Below are 21,331 nucleotides of genomic sequence, written 5' to 3'. Positions count from 1 at the left end.
GACGCAAACACTAACCGTTTTTGTATTCTGTGGGACACATATATTCCCACACCAGCCGGTATTTCGATCGATTCTGGGGATGTAGTGGTTGGAAAGCGTCCATTCAAGCTTAAATGGGGCAAGTTTGCAAATTCTTGCTTCCGCTGTGGCAAATTTGGTCATATGCAGTCCGAATGTCCGAAACCAAATCTGCAACCACCTCCTTCGGCTATCCCTGCTTCTCAACCTCGCTCACCTCCGAAATCTTCTGAGGTTCAAACCAAAGGTACTTCAACCTCCTCCCCGACAGCTGGGGCGAATAAAGGCAAAGGGAAACAATTACAATTGTTTGCACTTTCTGCTTCTCCAAATACTAAAAACAAGGAAAAAGAACAGGTTTCGACCTCTCAAACTTAGTTGGTGCCCAAGAAACCCGCTAAAGCTGCTACGGCCCGTATTCCAGCATCTTCTCGTAATTATGTGCCCCCTTTGAAGAATGTTGTCCAGAAAAAACTCCCTTGTAATGACAACACTTCTTTGCCAGTTTGCAAATTCTTGCTTCTTACTTTGCGGGCTACTGGATAGCTTATGTAGATCAGCTGGCTATTCTAGAGTGCTTATACTTGTTCAACATAAACTCTCCCGACCTTGGTTTTCAATGACCCGGCTGGGAGATGGATGGTCATCCAATGTATTGTTAATGGGGAAAGTTTTCGAATTTGGAGGATTATATGCATACACAGCTTCTACAGATAGGGCACGGTTGTGGAGTGCTATCTCCTCTTAGTGTTGGCGTTCCAATGCATTTCTCTGCAGGGATTTCAATAATGCTCCAAACCTTGCGGAAAATACTACAGGCCATTCTCACATGCTTCATATGGAACGGCAATCATAGGACCAATTTATGTCGACATGTAATGGGCTTGATTTGTGTCCTTTTTGCATGCGACTAATCCAGGATTTACTGTTCAGCATAATGCTCAATCTATGTATCGCGCTCGGCTGGATTGCTCGTATCTTTTTCGCATGCAACAATATGATGACTTTGTATGCAAGATGAGGATTGATTATCCTATGTGTCTTTCGGATCATTTTCCCGTATGCTTGAAACTTAGTTTTGGCTCTTTTGATGTCAATGACCGCCTACCCAAAAAGAGACTTTTGTATATCAATAAAGCTTACCTCAAGCATGAACCTTTTCGCACTATGATTGTGGATGTCATTCCACCTTTGATCTCCCAGATGTATGTTGATATGGGCATAGCCTGGTTCTGCTTTGTTATGCGTGTTCAATGTGTTATCCAGGATTATGGCAGGGATTATTTGTCACGATTAAGGGAACAAGTTAATCAGGCAAAGGATGCTTGTAGCAGATTAATGCACTTGGCTAATCATTCTTCTTTTGGCTAGGATTATGGCAAGGATTATTTGTCACGATTAAGGGAACAAGTTAATCAGGCAAAGGATGCTTGTAGCAGATTAATGCACTCGGCTAATCATTCTTCTCTTACTGCCACTCAAATGACTGAGTTGCTTTCTGCTCGCGTTATGCTACGGCACAATGACGAGAGGAAATTGGCCAAATGGCAGATACGAGCTCGTCAAGAGACTTTTGCAGATAAAGGATGTGCTTCTAAACATACGGAGAGTTAAATTACCGTCAGGGGAGTGGACTTCCACTTTCCAAGAGCTGGCACTAGCTCTACACTCTGATTATGGCAAGATTTTTGAGGCCCCTTCTTCTCCCACGAGTGAAGCTCGCCAAGCGCGTCACATGTTCCTATCGCATGTTGCTCCCATTCTTTCGATGCGGCAGGCTCAAGACTTGGAAGTTGTTTTCACTGAGTCGGAATTATATGCTGGCTTGCTTGATTTGGGTCGATGGAGAGCTCCTGGTTGGGATGGTCTCTCTCTGGAATTTTTCTTGTCTTTCTGGGATTATTTGAAGCTGCCTTTGTTGGTCATGATGAATACAACTTGGGAACAACAGGAATTGCCTTCCTCTTGGAAAGAAGGGTTGCTCAAGCTAATACCTAAGCATGCATTGTGTGAAGAATTTCCTCATTGGCGCCCTATTACACTCATGCCTGTGGTATATAAATTAATGGCAAAAATGCTTGCTAACCGACTCAAGTGCTTTCTGAATGAAGGCTTGCATCAATCTCAATACGGCTTCATTCCACGATGTCAAATTGCTGATAACCTCGCGAATGTCATCATTGGAATGGAATATGCAAAATATACTCAGTAGGATGTCTTGGTCATGCAGGTTGACATTGAAAAGGCATTTGATATTGTTCTTTGGGATTATATTGCGGAAACCATGCAACACTTGGGCTTTGGGCCTAGGCTATCCCGTGTCGTGCTCATCTTGTATGCACAGAGCTGGATGGATCTCTCACAGAATCTTGGCGTTTGGGAAGGTCGGTAAGGCAGGGCTGTCCTCGAAGTGCTTTGCTTTATGCGATTGCTACTCATCCCTTGTTTATGTATTTGGATTCCTTGACTTCCACTGGTAGGCTACATGGCCTGACTTTACCTTCTGGACGATAGTTCGCTGGTCAGACTTATGCGGATGACTCTTTGTTCATGCCTCGCAATAACTATGATGATGCACAACAGATTATGAATACTCTTCACTTGTTTGGATTGGCAGCAAGTCTCAAAGTTAACTTCTGCAAATCCAAGCTACTGCCTCTGAAAGAATGTGATTGGCATAAGATATTGTGGCTTGGGGAGATTGTTCCTCCACATGTTCTGGTTCGCCATTTGGGTTATTTGCTGGGTTGGAATGTATCGGCTATGCAGAAACTGGATTGGGTGCTCCATCGTTTGCATTCCAAGCTGAATTATTAGAAACTGTCCACGAGGCCACTTCATGTGCGTCTCCGGATTGTCCAATGCATCCTTGTGGCTTATATGCAGTTTTACTTGCTTTTGTTATCCTGGCCTCGGTTGCGTTTGCAGTCCCTCATGTCCAATATTTTAGATCATTTTTGGTGGACCTCCTCTAGCAAGAAGGGTCTTCCTATGGACAAGTTGTGTTCTCCTAAGCAGCTTGGAGGGTTAAATATTTTGGAGTTGCGACGTCATCTTCTGGCTCGGAAAGCTATGTTGTTGCCAGTTTTGGTAGAGCAGCAGCAACCCTGGGCTCTCATGGTTACACATTTGTGTACGCACATTGTCACTCCATCTTTTGGTCATTGGAAACCGACCTATTGGGATGTGGTTTTTGGGAAGCTTGAAGGACACATTCCTGGATGTCCTTTTACTTCTTCTCTAATTGCTGACTGGAACGTTGTCACTTCGCATTTGGCTTGGAATGGTCGACAATCCTCGATGGGTAACTCTCTTCGCTTAGAGATTTTGCATTGGAGTAGGGCTTTCGCTTCGAGTTTGGTTCAACGGTCTCCTCGCCAAGCGTATTTTCTTTCCCAAAAAGGAATCTGTCGAGTGCATCAGGTGGTTGATGACTCGGGTTATGTTCTTTGGTTCGCTGATGCAGTGTCCCGCTTTCGGTTGAGTCTTCACTATTCTCCTCTCTGGAGGGAGATTCAAAGGATGCTTGCTGCTCATTTGCCCATTCCTCCTTTGGATGTGGACTCTCGCTTCTCTGACTGAAATCTGGCTACTCCTAGATTGGGTTGTATCTCAACTAGTAGTATCTATGCCATCCTTCAGTCTGATGTATGGATTGTGCATCAGGGTAATTAGCTGTGGTCGCTTTCCGAGTCATCCTTGTGGTGGCAACACACATTGTCTCGCATTTGGTAGCGTCATCTGCCTTTGAAGGAACGTGTTTTCTTGTGGCGCTGCTTGGTGGGAGCTCTACCTGTTGGCAGTGTGTTACATGCTCAGCATATTGCGTCTTCCCGCTGTCCCAGATGCCTTGAAGCTGAGGAGACCGTGCCACACTTATTGTGGCGTTGTCGTCACTCCAGAGCCCAAGTGCCGAATGCTCTTCGGCTTCGTTTTCCTTCCGGCTCTTTTCACAGACGCTTTTGGCTTTTTGGAGTGCTCCGGTCACCGCAATCTCAGTTTATGATGTTCTTCAGCTGGGTCATATTTTGGACTATGTGCGCCATCTGGCACCATAGGAACTCCTTAATGTTCCAAGGCACTTCTGTTGATCCCTTTCCCTATTTCAAATTATCTCTTGGTCAAGCGCTGCATTTTGCCCATGACGTTGGAGACATCACTCTTGATACCTATAGGATTTACTTTGACTGTTTTTAGCCTTCGGAGCCTCATAGTGCTCCGCTGCTTGTATCCCTTTCTTTTCGTGGGTTTTTCTCGCTTAATTACAAAAAAGTGTGTCTCAAGCGACCGATGCTGGATCTCCAATGATTTAGCTCTTTTCTGAGGATACACCCACATTGTGTTGTATTAGCTCCCCATTCGCTTCACAACCCCCACTCATATCCTACCCAATCCCAGCTACCTGCTTAGTTCACATCTAGTAGCTTAGGATTCCATAGTATTTTTGTTACTCAGACTTTGTATCAGATCCACCACATTGTAACTTTTTGGTCTCATAGGTCACTTTGGCCTTTTGAAGATGTTAATATAACATTTCATTTCATTTCTCTCCCAACAGAGGGCAGACACTTAGAGCCAGCAGGACAGAGAGAACACCTGCACTTCATCTCTACCAGCAAGAGAGGACAGAGATCAAAGCCTAGTTCCACCAGGAAACTGCAGAGCACCTGGCTTTGGCTCAGATCAGACCGATGCATATTCTTTGTGGAGCTGCTAACATCCCCATCTTTGATGTATGCCATACTAAACCCCTAGTATAGTATGGGATGGAGCCAGCTAGAGCTTATATCATACCCCTTGCATATGGTCGTGCATGCTCAGCCAGAGCTCCATCCTCCCTCCATCCATCATGGTCACCACTCATTGCACACCCCAGAGCACCAATTTTTCAGTTAGCTTCAGCAATAGTCTTTAAGTTCAGTTCAGCTTTTCCTTTTCTGGGATGACAGAGGATATATCACTAATAACTATGTACATCGAATTGTCTCATACGCTGAGTCCAACCTTTCGAAGATAATACAATCTCTCTTTCTTTCACCCTCTGTTTGAACACAGTATCAGCAGCAGAAACCCCCATTTGAGTTGCCCCCTATAGGGGGAGTGGGTGCCCCTTGGAGGGGGAACCTGTGAGCCTATCCACATACACCATGATAGGAGGAATATGGCAGAAGCCTTGGCATCGGGAGCACCACCGGTCCCACAACCTTTGGCTAAACAAAAACCATGGGAAGCTTACCTGCTCCAAGAGCTCAAGAAACCACAGACAGGTAACTTTACTTACGGCAGATTTGGCAATTGATATGACAAAGGTACAGCTTTAGAGAGACAAATTTTCATTGGAGAAATGCAACAAACACCAACAGAAGAGCTTGTTTTAGCATATGCAGCCCTGCAAGATGCAACAAGTACAACAAACAAATTCATGTCAACAAATAGAGAGCAAGACAATTTGCAGTACAGCTGCAAAACACTTAGGATTGGTGGTCTACTAAACAACTAGACCCAAGCAACAATATAGAATAATGAGTACATGACCAAGCCAGACATTTGGAAAGAAAAACTAAAGAGAGTGGTTCCTTTTCTAGACCTTGGGGACCCTGCGAACATCGCCATCAAAGGCAAACAAGCAGCTCTGGACTATTCTACAAAGGACGAGAAGAAACCAATCGTGAAGGAAACAAAATCTTTGGAGGACAAAAGGTATGGATTTCAGATGAGCTCACTCCACTACAGTTATAGAACAGAGCAAGTGAATTAGCAAAAACTAGAGCAACAAGAAAAGAACGGAAATGGGTAGTATATACAGAAGGCAAAGCAATTATTCGAGAATTTAAAAGCCCCATACATGAGATGGAATCCTAAAAGCTTCATCTTCTCAAAATGTTATATATATTTTTTTAAATCAATGATCATCACTATTGTAAATAGAGCCTTTATGAGTCATAAGGGTCTTTGGAGTCAGCCTTTTTGGCTTTAGTTTATTATTCTTTTCCTATGATAACCTGAAGTAGATTGTCACCAAAGATGTACTTGGTTGGTCCTCTAGGTCAGCTTTGGCCTTCAAAGGACGTTAAAATATAACTTTCTTTGTTTCTGCGTTTAGGACTTTATTGTAGTATGTGCTGTTACAAGGCTGGCACCATGTGCCAATAGAAAAGAACAGACTGAACAAACTTTTAGCACTTTAATAACAATTGAACTGAGAGAGAGAGAGAGAGACGACATGCGACACGGAGTGGCGGAATTCCACCCCAGACAGTATTGGCGCCCCTTTCGGTATTTCTTTATATTGGATCAACATAGTACAAGCCGATACTCCAGACTCTGCACCTTCTCCAGGAAGCATGCCAGAGAATGAGCTTTTAGCACATATTTAAAGGCCCTAGGCCCCAAAAGCAATTTACATGAAAAGCCTTCAAACTCAAAAGCTTCTGGTCCAAAAGCAATGCTAAAAAGCTGCCAGCGTAAATCACGGAAATTCGTACAACAGTAAGCGCAAACCGCGGAAATCCGTACAGCCTGCCACGTCATCATGTCAGCGCAATTTTTGAAAATCTGCCACGTCATCAGTTTGCGCAAGTCTTTTGTGTGTGTGAGAGTCCAGCTTTATTTGAATCCTTTATGTCACTTGGGGCCCCATTGGACGGGGTCCCCATAAGTTGGTGGGACTTCTTCTTCTGTTACTTGTTCTTCTTAGGGTTTAGGCCCCTCGGCCGACATCTGCAAGTTGGCTTTATTCTTCAGGGCTTTGACACGTCAGTAGTTTGTGACATGTGCACTGAAACTTAAGTAGTAGTGATAGATACTGATCTATTAAACCGGTAAGTTGTCACTGCTTGTTTCAGTCTTTGGAAAAAGGAACAGATGGGGTTGTCATGAAGACTGAGGACGTCAGTGAAATTTTAGACTTGAAGGTTAGATCTTTGTGAATTCACGTCTCTTGTTTAATATTTTATCTGCTCACAGCTGGTTAAGTTTTATGCAATGACAGGCTTATTTTGCTTCTCAACCATGTGAAAGGATGGCTTTATACACTGGAATCATTCAGCGAGTGGAGCAGATTGGTATAGGTGACCGTGTCTGTGTAGACCTTTGCAGTATTCTTCATCCAGGAGAAGGTCTTCTGGTAACATCCTTTCTTAATCTCTATGAGACATACGGTTTTAAGCAACATTTTGAACTCGATCAGGAATTTGACAGGTGGGATCTTTTGCAAGGGGCCTTTTCCTTGTCCATTCAGAGTGCTTAAAAACAGATTATGTTGCAAGCAGACCATTCCGTGTTAATGCAGTAAGTATCGTATGTAATTATCATATCTTTAACTGTTTGAAATATCATGTTTTCTGGAGAAACTTTCTAAACATGGTTTTTAACTTTTTTGCAAGACATGAGCTGTCAGCTTTTTCCTTCTAAGTTAAGCAACTATTGTGCTCTCCTAGCTGACCGTACTTGTTTGCTACCACTACACTGGTTGGATTATATATAGATAGGCTGCTATATTTTAGTAGACAAGGGAGGCGGGGTGCTGGCGTTAGATACACCTGAGACATCACCGCAAATTTGGATGCACTAGGAGATTTTTGCCCGCAGAGACTTCAGAATGAACGTTGATAAAAGCAGGCCATGTCCTTTCATCTAAGAGAGGGTAATGGAACCAGGGATGGAGTGTGAATAGACTGAGATCATTTATGTGCAAATGTTTGACATTCACAAACTGAGGCGACAATTTTGCATGAGACTGGCAGTATAGGAAACAGTGGCTGGAGGTAATGTGACATCGGCTATGCCTGAGAGATTGTCATCAGACACTTCCAGAACCCCCTGGCTGAGGAGTTCCGAAAGAAATAGGTCCAATCAGCCGAGTCATGTAGTACCCTGGTCAGAGATATCTTGGGGTTTCTCAACAAATCCCTGGTGGGCTGCAGAGTACACACTACTCTGCTTGCAGCAGCACGCAATACTTCACATCTCACATGCAAAATTCAAGCTTGTTCGATCGATTGAAGGGCGCTTTGTAAAACCATCAGTACAGATTCAACCCATTCGGTGCTAGGAGAGCTGTGAGAGGGAATGCTCACACTCCATTGGGGCCATGGCCTCTTCACTTCTACCAGACCCATGTTGATCACATTGTGAGGAGACACCACTGACCTGACATATCACAGATCGATCTTGCACAGTTTGGCAGTAAATCTGGCCCCTGATTCAATACATGACACCTTAAATCAATCATATAGGATGGAGCTAAGATAATATCTTTGGATGCACCCATGAGAAAAAGTTTGTATTGATTACGTCAAAGAAAACTTCAAACTCCTGGTGTGAAATATCTCTTAAATGGAAACAATCAGGAAGAAACTGAAAGAGCTGAGTACAAAAGTAAGGGTAAGACAATCTCTGCCATAACAAAGGATCCTGATCAAGATGATTGTGCATATGATAAATGGTTCAAAGTAACAGAGGTGTACCCAAGTAATAAAATAGGCATACTCTGGTGGTGCTTGGCTCATTTGACCAAAATTCAGAAAAATCTTCCAAAGCCAATGCGAGCTAAATGATATTACGGCCGTTGTGTAACTCCTTGAAGAAAATTGTGGGCATGAGCGAGCCCACAACATGTGAGGCACGATCTCCCTATGTTGGAATCAACAACAACATATAGAAGCAACAATATGCCTCCGTGCAAAAGGGGCTCCAATAGGAAGGGCATGTGTGATGCAATGTATGGCTATTGGCGCTTAGCATCTGGCAGAGCATGCAGGGCAGGTGGATGCTCGGATGGCCCATGTAAGGTAACTGGTGTCCATGCATAGCGGGTGATGACCATGCAATGCAACTCAAGTCCATGCGTAGCAAGTGGGAGTCCATGCAAGCCAACTTGAGCCCATGCATGGCAAGCGGGAGTCCATGCATGGTAGGTGGTCGTCTATGCAAGGCAACTGGAGTGCATGCATGGGAGGTTGCACCTCAAGCATGGCAACTATCAGGTGACCCTAGTAAGGGGCAGTTCAAGGATGGCAAGTACCAGGCAACCCTAGTAAAGGGGAGTTGAAGCATGGCAAGTGCATGACAAAAGCTCTTTCGCAAAGGCACCCACACGGACAGATGAGGAACCGGCCACTTGTCCAAAACAGCCCTCAATCAAAAGAAGAATATGCACACACTTGGAAATTGGACTCTGTGTAAACACACACACCTATTTAAAGGGCTGATTTAGCCAATTGAGGGGGGTTGTTAAACTACTGCTGGCACACACTCTCTTTCTTTGTGTGATCTCACAGAAGCAGGGTCATGAGCTTTGTACGATTGAAATTTGACATAAAGAAAAGAAATACCGAAAGGGGCGCCTATTCAGGGGCCAATACGGCGTAGGGGAGGAACTCTGCCTCTCCATTTCTCCTGATCCCATAACTATCTCTCAGTCTCTCCATCTCATAATTACTGGTCTTATGTCTCCATTGTATACATTAGGGCCAAAAATGACTCAAGAAGGGTTGTGTAAGGAATTGGTTAACTTGCTAATTAGCGGAGCCATTGATGGTCAAAACAGCTCCAAATTTGGCCGTTTTGAGCATTTAAAGCGTATCTAGGTACATATCTCTAGATATTACAAAAGATATCCTTTTCACACTATTCATTTGTGGTACACCTCGAAGTTTGTCCTCATTCAAGTGACTTGGCGTCAAAACAATTGTTTCTTCACTTTTGAATTACTTCATTCTCTCTCTCTCTCTCTCTCTCTCTCCCTCCCCCCACATGACCTTTTGTTTGGCTCTACTCACCTTCACGAGCTTTCCCTCCGCTCTTCTAATGCTAGCTTTGCTAGTTTTGTTAGCTCCATTACACCTTCTATGTCTCTTTTTGCAAAATGACATCCCCTTTGGCTCACCACAAGAGGATAGCCACTTTTGCTCTAGCTAGGACCACCATTGCAAGAGGACCACCATTTGGATCTCTTCACCCTCACAAACTTTTTGAAGATTCTCACCAGTTTTGCTTTGGCTAGGAAGCTCACTTCAGCATCACAAGCTTTCCCACCAATTTTACTCTCTGGAGAAGCTCATTAAGCTATGCCATATGGACATCAAGCTCAACCAAGTGTAAGCAACCATGAGGGTTGTATATCAAAGGCTGCTTATACATGGGAATAAAGCTTGAGCATTGCAAAGGCAAGGGAACAAGAAAATCACTGCTCTTCTAGATATCATTTCAAGTGCTTTTTCACTTGATGCTTTTTCTCTTTCAAGGAAGTGAATATCATTATTAAGAATTCCATCTGCAAAAGAAGTAACCGTCCTTTTGGCACTTTCAGGTTTGATCTATGTTTGTCGGGGATAGCCGCCCCTGTTCGGCCGTCTATGGTTGTATTGTTGTACTATCCAATGGTCTGTATGGTGTTGGTCTGGTTTTGTCTCTTTGATGCCATGGCTCTTGTTGAGCATGGCCACCCATGTAATTCTTTTTGGTTACCTAACATATCTATAACTCACTATTATGAGTACTACCAAAAATAAATAAAATTCCATCTGCAAAAGAAGTAACCACCAGATCTAATAAATCTCTTTATCAAAAAATTGCAATGATACAAATACCATCTATAACTCACGAGACAAAAAATGTTTCTATTCCTTAGAAAAAGGGTCTTTCAATGCTCAAACATAAATGAGAGATCAAATGAAAGATAGAAATTAAGCTCCACTTTGTCATTATAAGCCTTGGCAAAGAAAACTACCAAGATAAATAAGGAAAAACTAGCAAGACATGTCGTTGAGCAAGCTGAGACTAGACTTCTCAAAAAAAACTCAAATAGAGTGAAAGGGGGATAATGGAGGATCTTGTGCGGGATTGTACAAGGAAGCAGTCCAATGGATAGACACTATTGATCAAACATACTTTGTATCAATTAAATCCACAAGAAGAAAACTCTAAACTTAGTAAAATTTGGACTATCCTATATAAAGAAAAATTACAAGTAGTAACAATCTCAATATTTACTCTTTCATGTCGTTCTAACTCTTCTTAATGACTCGAAGTAAAATGCTAGCTTTTACAAAGTACAAATTTTACTATTGTTGACATCACCAATGCGTCCGGAACGCCCAAAACCCGGGAACGACTAGCTACATGCCCCGTTTGGACACCCGGAGGCCCTGTCCCGCGCGGTGCGAAAAAGGGGGCATGTAGCTAGTCATTACCGGGGGTTTTGGGCGTTCTGGACGCATCGGTGATGTCAAAAACATCAAATTTTGGTGTATTTGAAAGTTATAGTTTTATATATTGTGAGATAATTGAGTGTTTATGAACTAAACGATCATGACTTTTGAGGTAAAACTTTTATTTTGTTTGTTAGCAGATGAAAATCCTTCTCATTTATTCTTTTGTTATTGCATAAATAAGAAAGTTCTCGGGTTTATATTTCTAGCTTGTCTAATAGCTCCCTCCCATATGTCCTATAATGGTTAAATCAGAGGGTCCTCAAATTTAATAAGAGGAACCTCATCTTGTTGCCCCTCTCCATCACATGGCCTTGCAAACGGCTTCTATCACGTGGTGCAAGCAATGTGAGCGACGTGGTGAGGGAGCCCAAATGAAGCGATATAAGGGTGTTGAAAAATGTAAGAAAGGATCTTATCGCGTGGTACGGGCAATTTAAGCGACGTGGTGAGGAAGCCCAAATGCAGTGATATAAGGGAAACTAAGCACATGTTCCTCATTCAAGTTTCTCCCCCCTCCCCGCATGACACGATAGCAAGTGTTTGTGGATCCAAGAAGCTCCCTCCTTGTGTAGTTCAAGCTACTAAACTCTTCCCGGTGACAAGGGTCCTCCATTCCGCTCGCCACTAAAATTCAAGGTTCAGAAGTGTCGCTCATCTAAGAAAGTAAGGGGGCCATGAATGGAAAATTGAAAGTGTAGCCAAGCCAACTCACCACCTCCTAGGGAACCCATTGCCAAGTCTAACAATCCAACCCCTCAGGAGCCCAACTCACCACCCCCAAGTCTCCCATGCCAACCCCTCAGGAGCTCAAGTCACCAAAACCCCCTCCTGAATCTCTTTCAACAACATTTGATGACAAAAAACCCAAAAAGGCAAAGGGTCTGTGAAGATCTTGAATCATCCCATGCAAATGGAAAAGTTGATTTGGTTACATTATTCCACAAGAGTTATATATAGTTTTTTTCATTTTGTCCATATGAATAGACACCCTTTTTGAGATTATATTTTTGTACTTCAATATTTAATATCAACAATTCAATTCTTAATCGTGTATCATGGTGTCATTTAGATTTAAATGTACATAAAATACTTCAATATTTTTGAGATTATATTTTTGTACTTCAATATTTAATATCAACAATTCAATTCTTAATCGTGTATCATGGTGTCATTTAGATTTAAATGTACATAAAATACTAGTCACATCAACAAAGTAGAAAAGACATGTATTTTTGCAAAATGTAGTGATTACAATATTGGAGAAATCCACTTAAGCTTATGAAGTCCTTGCAAGTGGCTCAAATGCAACTCTTTTTGGGGGAAGAGATGGGATGCATGAGGTTGCATTCTCCATCCTTGTGCTCATAACAATGTCATCAACTTTGAATCTATATGCAAGGGATGTTTTTGGATGTTTCATACAAAACCTTGAGAGATTCTTTGACAACTTGTAGTCTCTAGTTTGATGTTACTAGAAGGTTTCTAAGCTCAGTGAATGGATGGACTATGTTTTTAAAATCAAACTTTGGACAATTCTCCTCAAAGTTTAAAAGGATCCAACTACCTAGCTTGCTTCTCCATCTCCTCTAGTCATTGCCCAAAAGTAATGACTGACCGCATAGCTCGTATGAGATAGACATAGAGTTTGGGCTTACTCTACAACTGATATTGTTGCCAATATGGAAAGTCTCCTTGTATCCCAGCCTTCTCTAAGTACAGTGTCCAGTTCAGTCATATATATAGTCTTCTATTAAGACACATCATTCTTGTTCTCAACAAATCCATTGTTTTAAAGCATGCCACAAAGACATGTATAGGCAAGAACCATTGAATCTTAATCCTTCTTGAAATCCTGCTCGGAGATAGCTTTGAGGATATTTTCTTTGATTTTGAATTTGAAGGTACTTGGATCAGGGGCTTCCTATTCTAGTGATCGTATGGTGGGAACATGAAACTCATGTAGTTCTTCATGTGCATCTTCTCTTGATGGAACCCTGTATTCTGCAACATACATAACATACCGATTGTTTTGTAAAAAGAAGGTGGCTTGTCAGCATCCATAACATCTGCAACCTCTTTGTGAATAGCTTTCAATGCGCCACTTAAGCTCTCAATAGGCTGCCACTCCATAGCTGTTGATGGAAAGATAACTGAAATTAAAGAAAATAAATAAATAAAATGAGAGAACAATGAGATAAAGATTGGTTGTATCAAATATATAAGTGTTTGTGTTCCTTACAGTGAGAATGGAATGTTCATCCAAGTTTAGCACCATGCCTTTGGCCATAGCCAGTGTCGGTCACTTTGAAGGCAAGAACACAACCTTTTCAATGGTGTTTCACTTCATCTCACTTGCTTCTTTTCACTCTGTGGACACCTTTGCATGAAGGGGGCATTGTTACCCAATCATTCACACAAAAAGACATGGGTTTTCAAAGACCATTTCTTTGATGTTATGAAAATCACAAGAAGTCCCGTTATGAGAAGGACGAGGTGTAGTGGATGCCATGGAAGCTCAGAGACTGGAGAGGAAGAGTGTGCGACCTGAAAATGCAATGAAAAGAGGAAAAACCCTCACAAAATGGAGGGAAGGTGAAAAAAGTAGGCGTTTGAAAAACCTAGGTGATTTGTCATTAATGGCGTTGTTTTCAGAGCGTGAAAAGGAAGATTTCGTATCTTCTAGCTTAATTTTATGAAATATAAAATAAAATGGAACAAAAGGCCATTTACTTCTGGCTTCTGGTTGCCAAAAGCAACCCGGACAGCACCTCTTTCTCAAGCTTGGATAGCCGGTTGATGATGACGTTGAGGGTGTCCTAATGTAGGGCGCCCCCTTATCTTCAAGTTTGGCCACCTCCTTCGCGGTGTTCTTCGGCATGTCGGCGTGTGTGTTGGGGAATACTTTGGACCCAAACTTTAATGTTAGCCGCCAAAAACACCCGGATATAGCGGTTTTAGCCAAAAGATGGGGACATTTAGCCGTTTTCCACCAAAATAGGACCATAAAGACCCAATGTAGAGGAGACAAGAGTGCCATAGTTTTGTATATGTGTCAATTGATTATTGGACTATTTCCAAAATCTTAGATTAACAAACAGCCCTTTTTTAGCCGTTTTTGGCCCTAATGATGTGATGAATTGTTGGCTTTCAAAGCTGGAAGTTACTGTTTATGCTGCATGTACTTCAGCGAGTTACAATTATATCTGCAGAGGCCTAAAAGACCTATGAGGCAATAGAATTAACTTATCATCATACGAGCCAAATGTTCGATACAAAAGACTAAGGTAAAAAAGGCTAAAAAAGGTGAAAACAGTAGAGCCAGCTGGTGCTATATCGATCTCTAAAGTAGGTGGCTACTGTAAGTACTATCACGTAAATTCTCTCATGGGCTGCTGCATCATTGCATCAATCTCCTCCTCTATGAATACCATCATAGGAGTTCCTCTATGCCTCTCAACAATGGTCCGGATCCGGCGATGGTAACTATATTGGTGGCACGATGTGTAGTGTCCAGATCTACAAATCTTTGAGCTATATCCATAAGAGTCCTATGAGCTCAAATGTGACGTGTTTTGCGGTCCTCCGGACCTCCGGAGAGCTGCTGCTCTTGAAGAAGTCTTTTGACTGTGTAACCTTCCTTTGAATGGGTCCTTTGCTAGAGCACACGAAACTTTGTAATAAAGCATGTCTCGGAAGCACTCACAATCCGTGTATGTAAGATACTGATATAGTAAGTGCCTCAACCACAAAGGGCTCCCAATTCTTCTCTAATGACCTCATTTGGAATTGCAGCCTTAGACCGGACCATCCTTGAGATCATAGTGACAGCGGTCTCTCCATAGCTCTCCATGCATCATACCTTCGGCCAGACCGTTTGCAATGGTCAAGACTAGGTCCCCAAATCTGTGCCCCATACAATAAAGTGGACGTAACCAATGTATCAAACAATCGTAGCTTAGCGTGGGGCTCCTCAAATTGTGAGAATGAGCACATTCGCTCCAATCCTGCAAGGGCTGCATCTTTTCACGCCAATCTCGAATCACTATCACTCTCATAGAAAATGAGGATCCTAGAAAAACGAGTGCATCTTTTCACGCCAATCTCGAAGTAACTACCTCTCATAGAAAATGAGGGTCCTAGAAAAACAACTCCCACATATGTGTAGGACTTTACATACGCTACCACTTCCTAACCATTTGTAAATACTGGTGTGGATGCCCTCACCCACTGCGGTGCGGTGTTAAATAGCATCACCTTGATCTTGCCAAGGTTCACAGACATCTCTATCTTGTCATAGCTCTGTAATACATCCGATTGTCTTTGTAACCCCTTTTGGCGAGTCAGCAATGAGAACAATATCATCCACAGGAAGCATCAAGGGTATCCAAGTGCCCAATAAATGTGCACCTCAACCTTCCTTTCTATCAATATAGAGTGATATCTCATCAATATACAACGAAAAGTGTAGGAGATAGCATCCTTGTTTCACTTCATGTAGCAGGAAACTGTCTCGTGCTGACTTTGAGTGTCTCTGCTCTCTGGAGGGTAACTCTTTGCTGTGTGGGTGCCGGTGCCAGCGCCGGGTAGATCTACAAGAAATAGAAATGAGGTGATCTGAGTCTGCTGTCCCCACCTGGTACTCTCTGGCCCTGTAATTAGATCTTTCTGTGTGTGACTGAATCTCTAGTATAAACCTCCCTAGCACATGCTGGTCTGCTGACTCTTAAGAGGTGGCTGAAGGAGATGGGCTGGAAAACATGAGAAAATAAAGGGACTGGTTGGTGATGGCCAGCCCACAACGGATGGCCTTAGCACATTAAAATGATCCAACATAACAAAATGAAATGAAATTTTTTTACCACCTATTAGACGAGCTGCAATGTGTACATTGTCTCTCTCAATTCCTTTGTGGAAGAGGTCTAGAGAGAATTGCTACAAGTTGCTAATAGACTAGGTCTAGATAATACTAAGTGGGCCTTCTAAGTTCTTGCGCTCCAATACAAAGTGAGTGAATAAATGTTGAAACTTTATTGTAACAAGCTAAAAGTATAATGCTTTTGAATTTATTTTGCATATGCCAGAGGTGTCATCAAGAAGTGGACCCAGAAGAGAACTATAGATGTCGTTGTACTATCTATCATGAGATTCGAGGGAGGTATCATTGCCTTTTTTGTGAAGGCTTTGGACCAGTGTGTCGGATCATGTGCTTTGAGAATTAGAGGTGTCTTGGGTTCTTATTATTGGAGCTTAGGCATCACAAAGAAAATCTCTTGAGGGATAAGGAAGCAGTGAGCCCCCATGCTGCCAACACAGAGAGTGCTTACAGAATCTCTTAGTGCTAGTACTACAGCGCCAGCAGGTTATACATCTTCATGCACTTACATACATGCCTCTCTAAAGCAGTAACGTTGGGAAAGCCTTGCCCTTTGTAGAGCAAGAATACCACAACCACGAGGACCTCGCTTACAGCTTCCTCACCAAGAGCAGATTCAAGCCATCATTGTTGGGCACGGAAGGATTACTACACGGCGACTTAGCGTCTCTTCCTCTTTGATGCAACCCTCATGGAGATACTGGGTTGAGGAGAGAAGAATACTACTGACTTGCCAATTTCAGCCTACAACTGCAGGGTCTTTCAAGAGACCATCCTTTTCTATTCTCTTTACTTTGAAAAGATTATTGGCACCAAAGGTTTCATTATTGCAACTGTACTCCAACCGAAATCTGTCCATTCTTTTGAAGGAGTGATGCATGAATATGTTGCACTAACAGGACGTATATGACTTAAGACCGCATACTCTCAGAGCTGCAAAGGGTTGAAATTTTCATTGCACCAAGGTAGTACTTTAATACTTGTGATGGAATTTGTTCTTTTCTGTCTACTCTTTGCAAAATGTGACACTGAAGGATCATCAAAGCAATTTCAATTTTTTTGTTTTAAAACCTGTCTATTTTTTTGAAGGGTCCGGTGCATGCATATGTTGCACTTCCAGGAGGTAAGACTGCATACCTTTCAGAGCTGCAAACAGGCATGCATGTCTTGGTTGTGGATGCACATGGATTCCAGCGGTCTGCGGCAGTTGGCCGTGTGAAAATAGAAACTCGGCCACTAATTCTCGTTGAAGCGAGTGTAAGCACCTTACCTGCTCTAAAAAGCATTATGAAAATAATGTTTTCTGTACACCCTGAGTGAGTGAATTCTAAGTGTGTTTTTGGTCGCAAATCATCTAGTTGGAGAATGACACATCTTTGACATGCTCGCTGCTACTGCAAAATGCAGAAACTGTGAACCTGATATGTCCTCCACCAGGTTTGAAGTACCTTGACTACAAATTTCTTAGTGCATGACTGCTAAGTTATGTCAACATTTTTTCTGATGTAAGCACGAGCTCTCCTCTTGAATAAAAAATCTCCCTATTATTTTGCAGGAATGGACACCAACATAAGCGTCACTATTCCTGTCACAAGTCTTAAAGCTGGTGACAGGGTACTATTGAGTTTACAAGACAGTGCTCGGCATACAGGTATGGCAGTAAAAGAATTTATAATAGAAAAATAGCCAGTTACTTTTATGGATCAAGTGCTGCTGTGGCACTCTACCAGTATTAAGCGCTGTGGGCACAAACAGACATGCTCCATTTCTATTATCGACCTTTTCTTTAGCCAAGTTGTGTAGAGCGTAACGAACTTCATTTTGCAGATGCATACAGACATATTAACTTTGCAGCCACTACTTTTCACGTGCGTTACATGTATGTTTAGCGAACTTGATACATATTGATAACTGAACTATTAGTTTGCAAATGCAAAATCCCCTTTCAGGACGAGTCGATTACAGCATCAGTTCTGACCTAGCCTAAGTACTGACAATAGAAACTCTTTAACTGGGGCTCTTTTGATGTTTGCAATTATAAGCTTTATTAATTTTATGTGTGCAGCCATCAGAAATTGAATGTGTCAAGGGGGGATACACAAGCATAAGCTCAACATTTTCACATCATTAAAATCAGGGGTAGACATTTCATAATCGCGTCCACACAAAATTGGGCTGAAGGGCTATGACTTTTTTGGATGGTTTATCAATGGAACACGAAGGATGGGTTAGCTTTAGTTTTTCAGTTTGGTATGTTTATGGGCATGAAGCATGGTTCTCTCTTATTTTCAGTTCAGCTTTCCCTTTCTGGGATGATAGAGGATATACCACACATGTAAATTGATTCGATTTTAAGGCCGAGTTCGGCCTTCCGAAAGCATTAATGATCTCTCTCTCTCTCCATGGAAGAAAAGAACTTTTTGAAGAAGAGGACCAACTCTTAAGAAGACGGGTATCTTTCTCGGGGATGACCTTACCCTCTCACAAGTCGCCCATATGCAGGAGGTAATGCCAGAGATTAGAGCGGCAAGGGAAAAGGTAAGATTGCTTTTTACCGAGATGGAAGAGTGGTGATATTGGAGCCGCGCTCCACATGACGGTGTGAGGCCTATGGGGCCACACTCAAAGTTGCTACCTGGAATTGTAATGAATCTATGCGTCTTGGTGTGGGTGCTTTTGAGGAGTGTTTTACTGGGAGAGACGTCATCTTCTACTCTGAGACACATCAGGCCCCTGGGCAGCTATGCCTCACATTAGTGGATACAGAGGGGAGACAGCTTGTAGATTGGAGACACGATCAAAGCGCAGAGGGTGGGGCTCAGGAGGAGTGATAGTGTTATTCAGGGAGGAGTTGCAGCCATTGATACATATAGCCCACAGGGATGAGCAAGCTAGGTACATGTGGGTGAGATTGAGAGCAGAGACTGGCAGATATCTTTACATTGCTATTTGTTACTTTCCCCCGAGTACGTCAGTAGATGCACCACCTAGAAGACAGTCCCCCTTCTCTATTTTGGATGATGATATATGGGAATTCTCTAGAGATCGTGACATTATCATTCTAGGGGACTTCAATGCTAGGACCGCCCATCATCAAACAGTATTTTATGATACTTTAGAGGAGATGTTGAGAGAGCTGGATGTTGCAGAGACGGGCCTATCTAGACTATCACAGGATGGGGAACATACTGAGTATGGACGGCACTTGATAGACATGAGGAATGCACATGGATTGGCCATCTTGAATGGCCAACAGAGATTTCCCACTGCGGGAGGTTTCACATGCTTTCCACACAGACATGGAGCGAGCACAATGGATTATGTCATGGCACAGCCGAGCCTCATCTCTAGTATCCAGGATCTCATAGTTGGGCCCAGACTTGTTGGGGTGGCAGTGGATCATGCTCTTGTGTCGTTGACCATCTCTTTCCAGTACATTGTAGCACACAGTCCACGAGTAGGAGCCCCTACTTGCTACACCTTCACGCGGGAGACGGATTCTATATACATAGACTGGATCTACAGATGCCTATGCATTGAGGAGCCAGGGCGACCTCTGGAGGAGCTTACTACTATACTAACACAGACATTACATGATGCAGCAGCAGAGGCATACCCACACATCCAACTTGAGCAGAGACGCCGTTCTGGGAGCATGCCTCAAAACAGCTGGTATGATGAGGAATGCCGCCAGACTAGAGCTAGACTTCAGAGGGAGGTGCTTTTGGGGGACATGACTCACAGACAGTCACAAAGGGAGGTGCTTTTGGGGGAGATCACTCACAGAGACACTGTTCTGGGAGCATACCTTAGAACAGCTGGTACGATGAGGAATGCCACTAGACTAGAGCTAGACTTCAGAGGGAGGTGCTTTTGGGGGACATCACTCACAGACAGTTACAGATTGACTTCTGACACCTAGTGTGGTGGAAGAAGAGCGCATTTTTGGCTCGACTAGAGCAGGATCTATACCAGCTATTCTTTAGTCAGGACTCGCGTGAGACATGGCGGCTCTTTCATGAGCAGTTAAACCCCCCCCCCCCCCCCCCCCCCCTGCCATTACCTCTACAAAGACTTGGGGTCAGTACGCATCATCTATGTACACAGTTTCTGGACAGTCCCCCCCTTCCCGACTCCCCCCTCCCCCCCCCCCCCCCCCCCCCCCCCCCGATCCATGCCCACACACATGTGCTTTTTTCACCGCTGAGATGGTGAAGAAGGCCATTGACAGGATGAGGATTGGGAGAGCATATGATCATGATGGCTTAGTGGTGGAGCATTTCATGCATGCCAGAGATCTACTAGCAAAGCTTCTAGCAGTTATGTTTAACCGTGCCATGTGTGAGGGCTTGCCTGATACTTGGAACCTATCTACGATTGTACCTATCTTCAAGTCAGGAGACCCTATGGAGCCTAGGAATTATAACACTATCATGATTGGACACACATTGGCACGATTGTACGCATCCATTCTTGAGCAGCAGCTGAGTAGATGGGCAGAGAGGGAGGGAATGCGTGCAGCTGGGCAAGCAGGGTAAAAGAGAGGTTTTTCTACTCTTGACCATATCTTGACACACACTCAAGGCCATCATCAAGGAGGGCAAATCCCATGGGAGACGGATCTATTGTAGCTTTGTGGACTTTCGCAAAGCATTTGACACAGTACCCAGAGCTAGATTGATGCGTAGATTACAGAAGATGGGAGTACCCACAGAGCTCATTTTGGGGATCATGGCATTGTACAGATCAGTAGTAGGGCATGTGCGCACCTCAGAGGGTCTATCTACACCGGTTCACTCCACTATTGGGGTGAAGCAGGGCTGCCCGCTCTCTCCTACTCTATTTGGTATGTATGTGGATGAGGTTTTTGACTACATTGAGAGAGATGGTGATAGAGGTGCACCGCTGGCAAGGACATGGATTCCGCTATTGTTATATGCTGATGATATTGTGTTGATCTCCGACTCTCCGGAGGGGATGCAAGTTGCAACGTCACTTGGATGCTTTGCATAGGTTTGCCCATGAAAGTGGTTTGTCTGTCAACCTTGGTAAAACCAAGGTCATGGTATTTAATACCACCCCATAGTAGATCACGAGGTCAGCGCCTGCATTCACATACGCCAGGAGACTGTGAAGTATACAGATGCTTACACTTACCATGGAGTGGTTTTTAGTGGACGAGCATTTTCATTGAGGAGAGCAGCAGAGACTAGATTGACGAGAG

The 21,331-nt window shown here is 43.3% G+C and overlaps 1 protein-coding gene across 5 annotated transcripts in view; it reads left to right on the top strand.

Moving 5' to 3' along the window:
* Positions 1–21,331, top strand: part of LOC147436805 (3-dehydroquinate synthase) — a 185,366-nt gene that overhangs the window by 149,295 nt on the left and 14,740 nt on the right. For 2 of the 5 annotated variants that reach the window (XM_086486217.1, XM_086486220.1), the window contains 7 exons: positions 6,864–6,932; positions 7,010–7,144; positions 7,219–7,308; positions 17,197–17,364; positions 17,466–17,544; positions 17,663–17,758; positions 17,935–18,061. In XM_086486217.1, the coding sequence (XP_086342343.1) occupies positions 6,864–6,932; positions 7,010–7,144; positions 7,219–7,308; positions 17,197–17,364; positions 17,466–17,544; positions 17,663–17,758; positions 17,935–17,996 (699 nt within the window). In that variant the 3' untranslated portion in view covers positions 17,997–18,061. Of the gene's footprint in view, positions 1–6,863; positions 6,933–7,009; positions 7,145–7,218; positions 7,309–17,196; positions 17,365–17,465; positions 17,545–17,662; positions 18,062–21,331 lie in introns of those variants that run through there. The other 3 variants (XM_086486219.1, XM_086486216.1, XM_086486218.1) reach the window with 2 other exon arrangements.

This window comes from Adiantum capillus-veneris, chromosome 17, assembly GCF_014529385.1.
Source record: "Adiantum capillus-veneris isolate H3 chromosome 17, ASM1452938v2, whole genome shotgun sequence".
Lineage (NCBI taxonomy): Eukaryota > Viridiplantae > Streptophyta > Polypodiopsida > Polypodiales > Pteridaceae > Adiantum > Adiantum capillus-veneris.
Note: the sequence above shows the minus strand (reverse complement) of the source record. Positions and strands in the feature narration are given on the sequence as shown.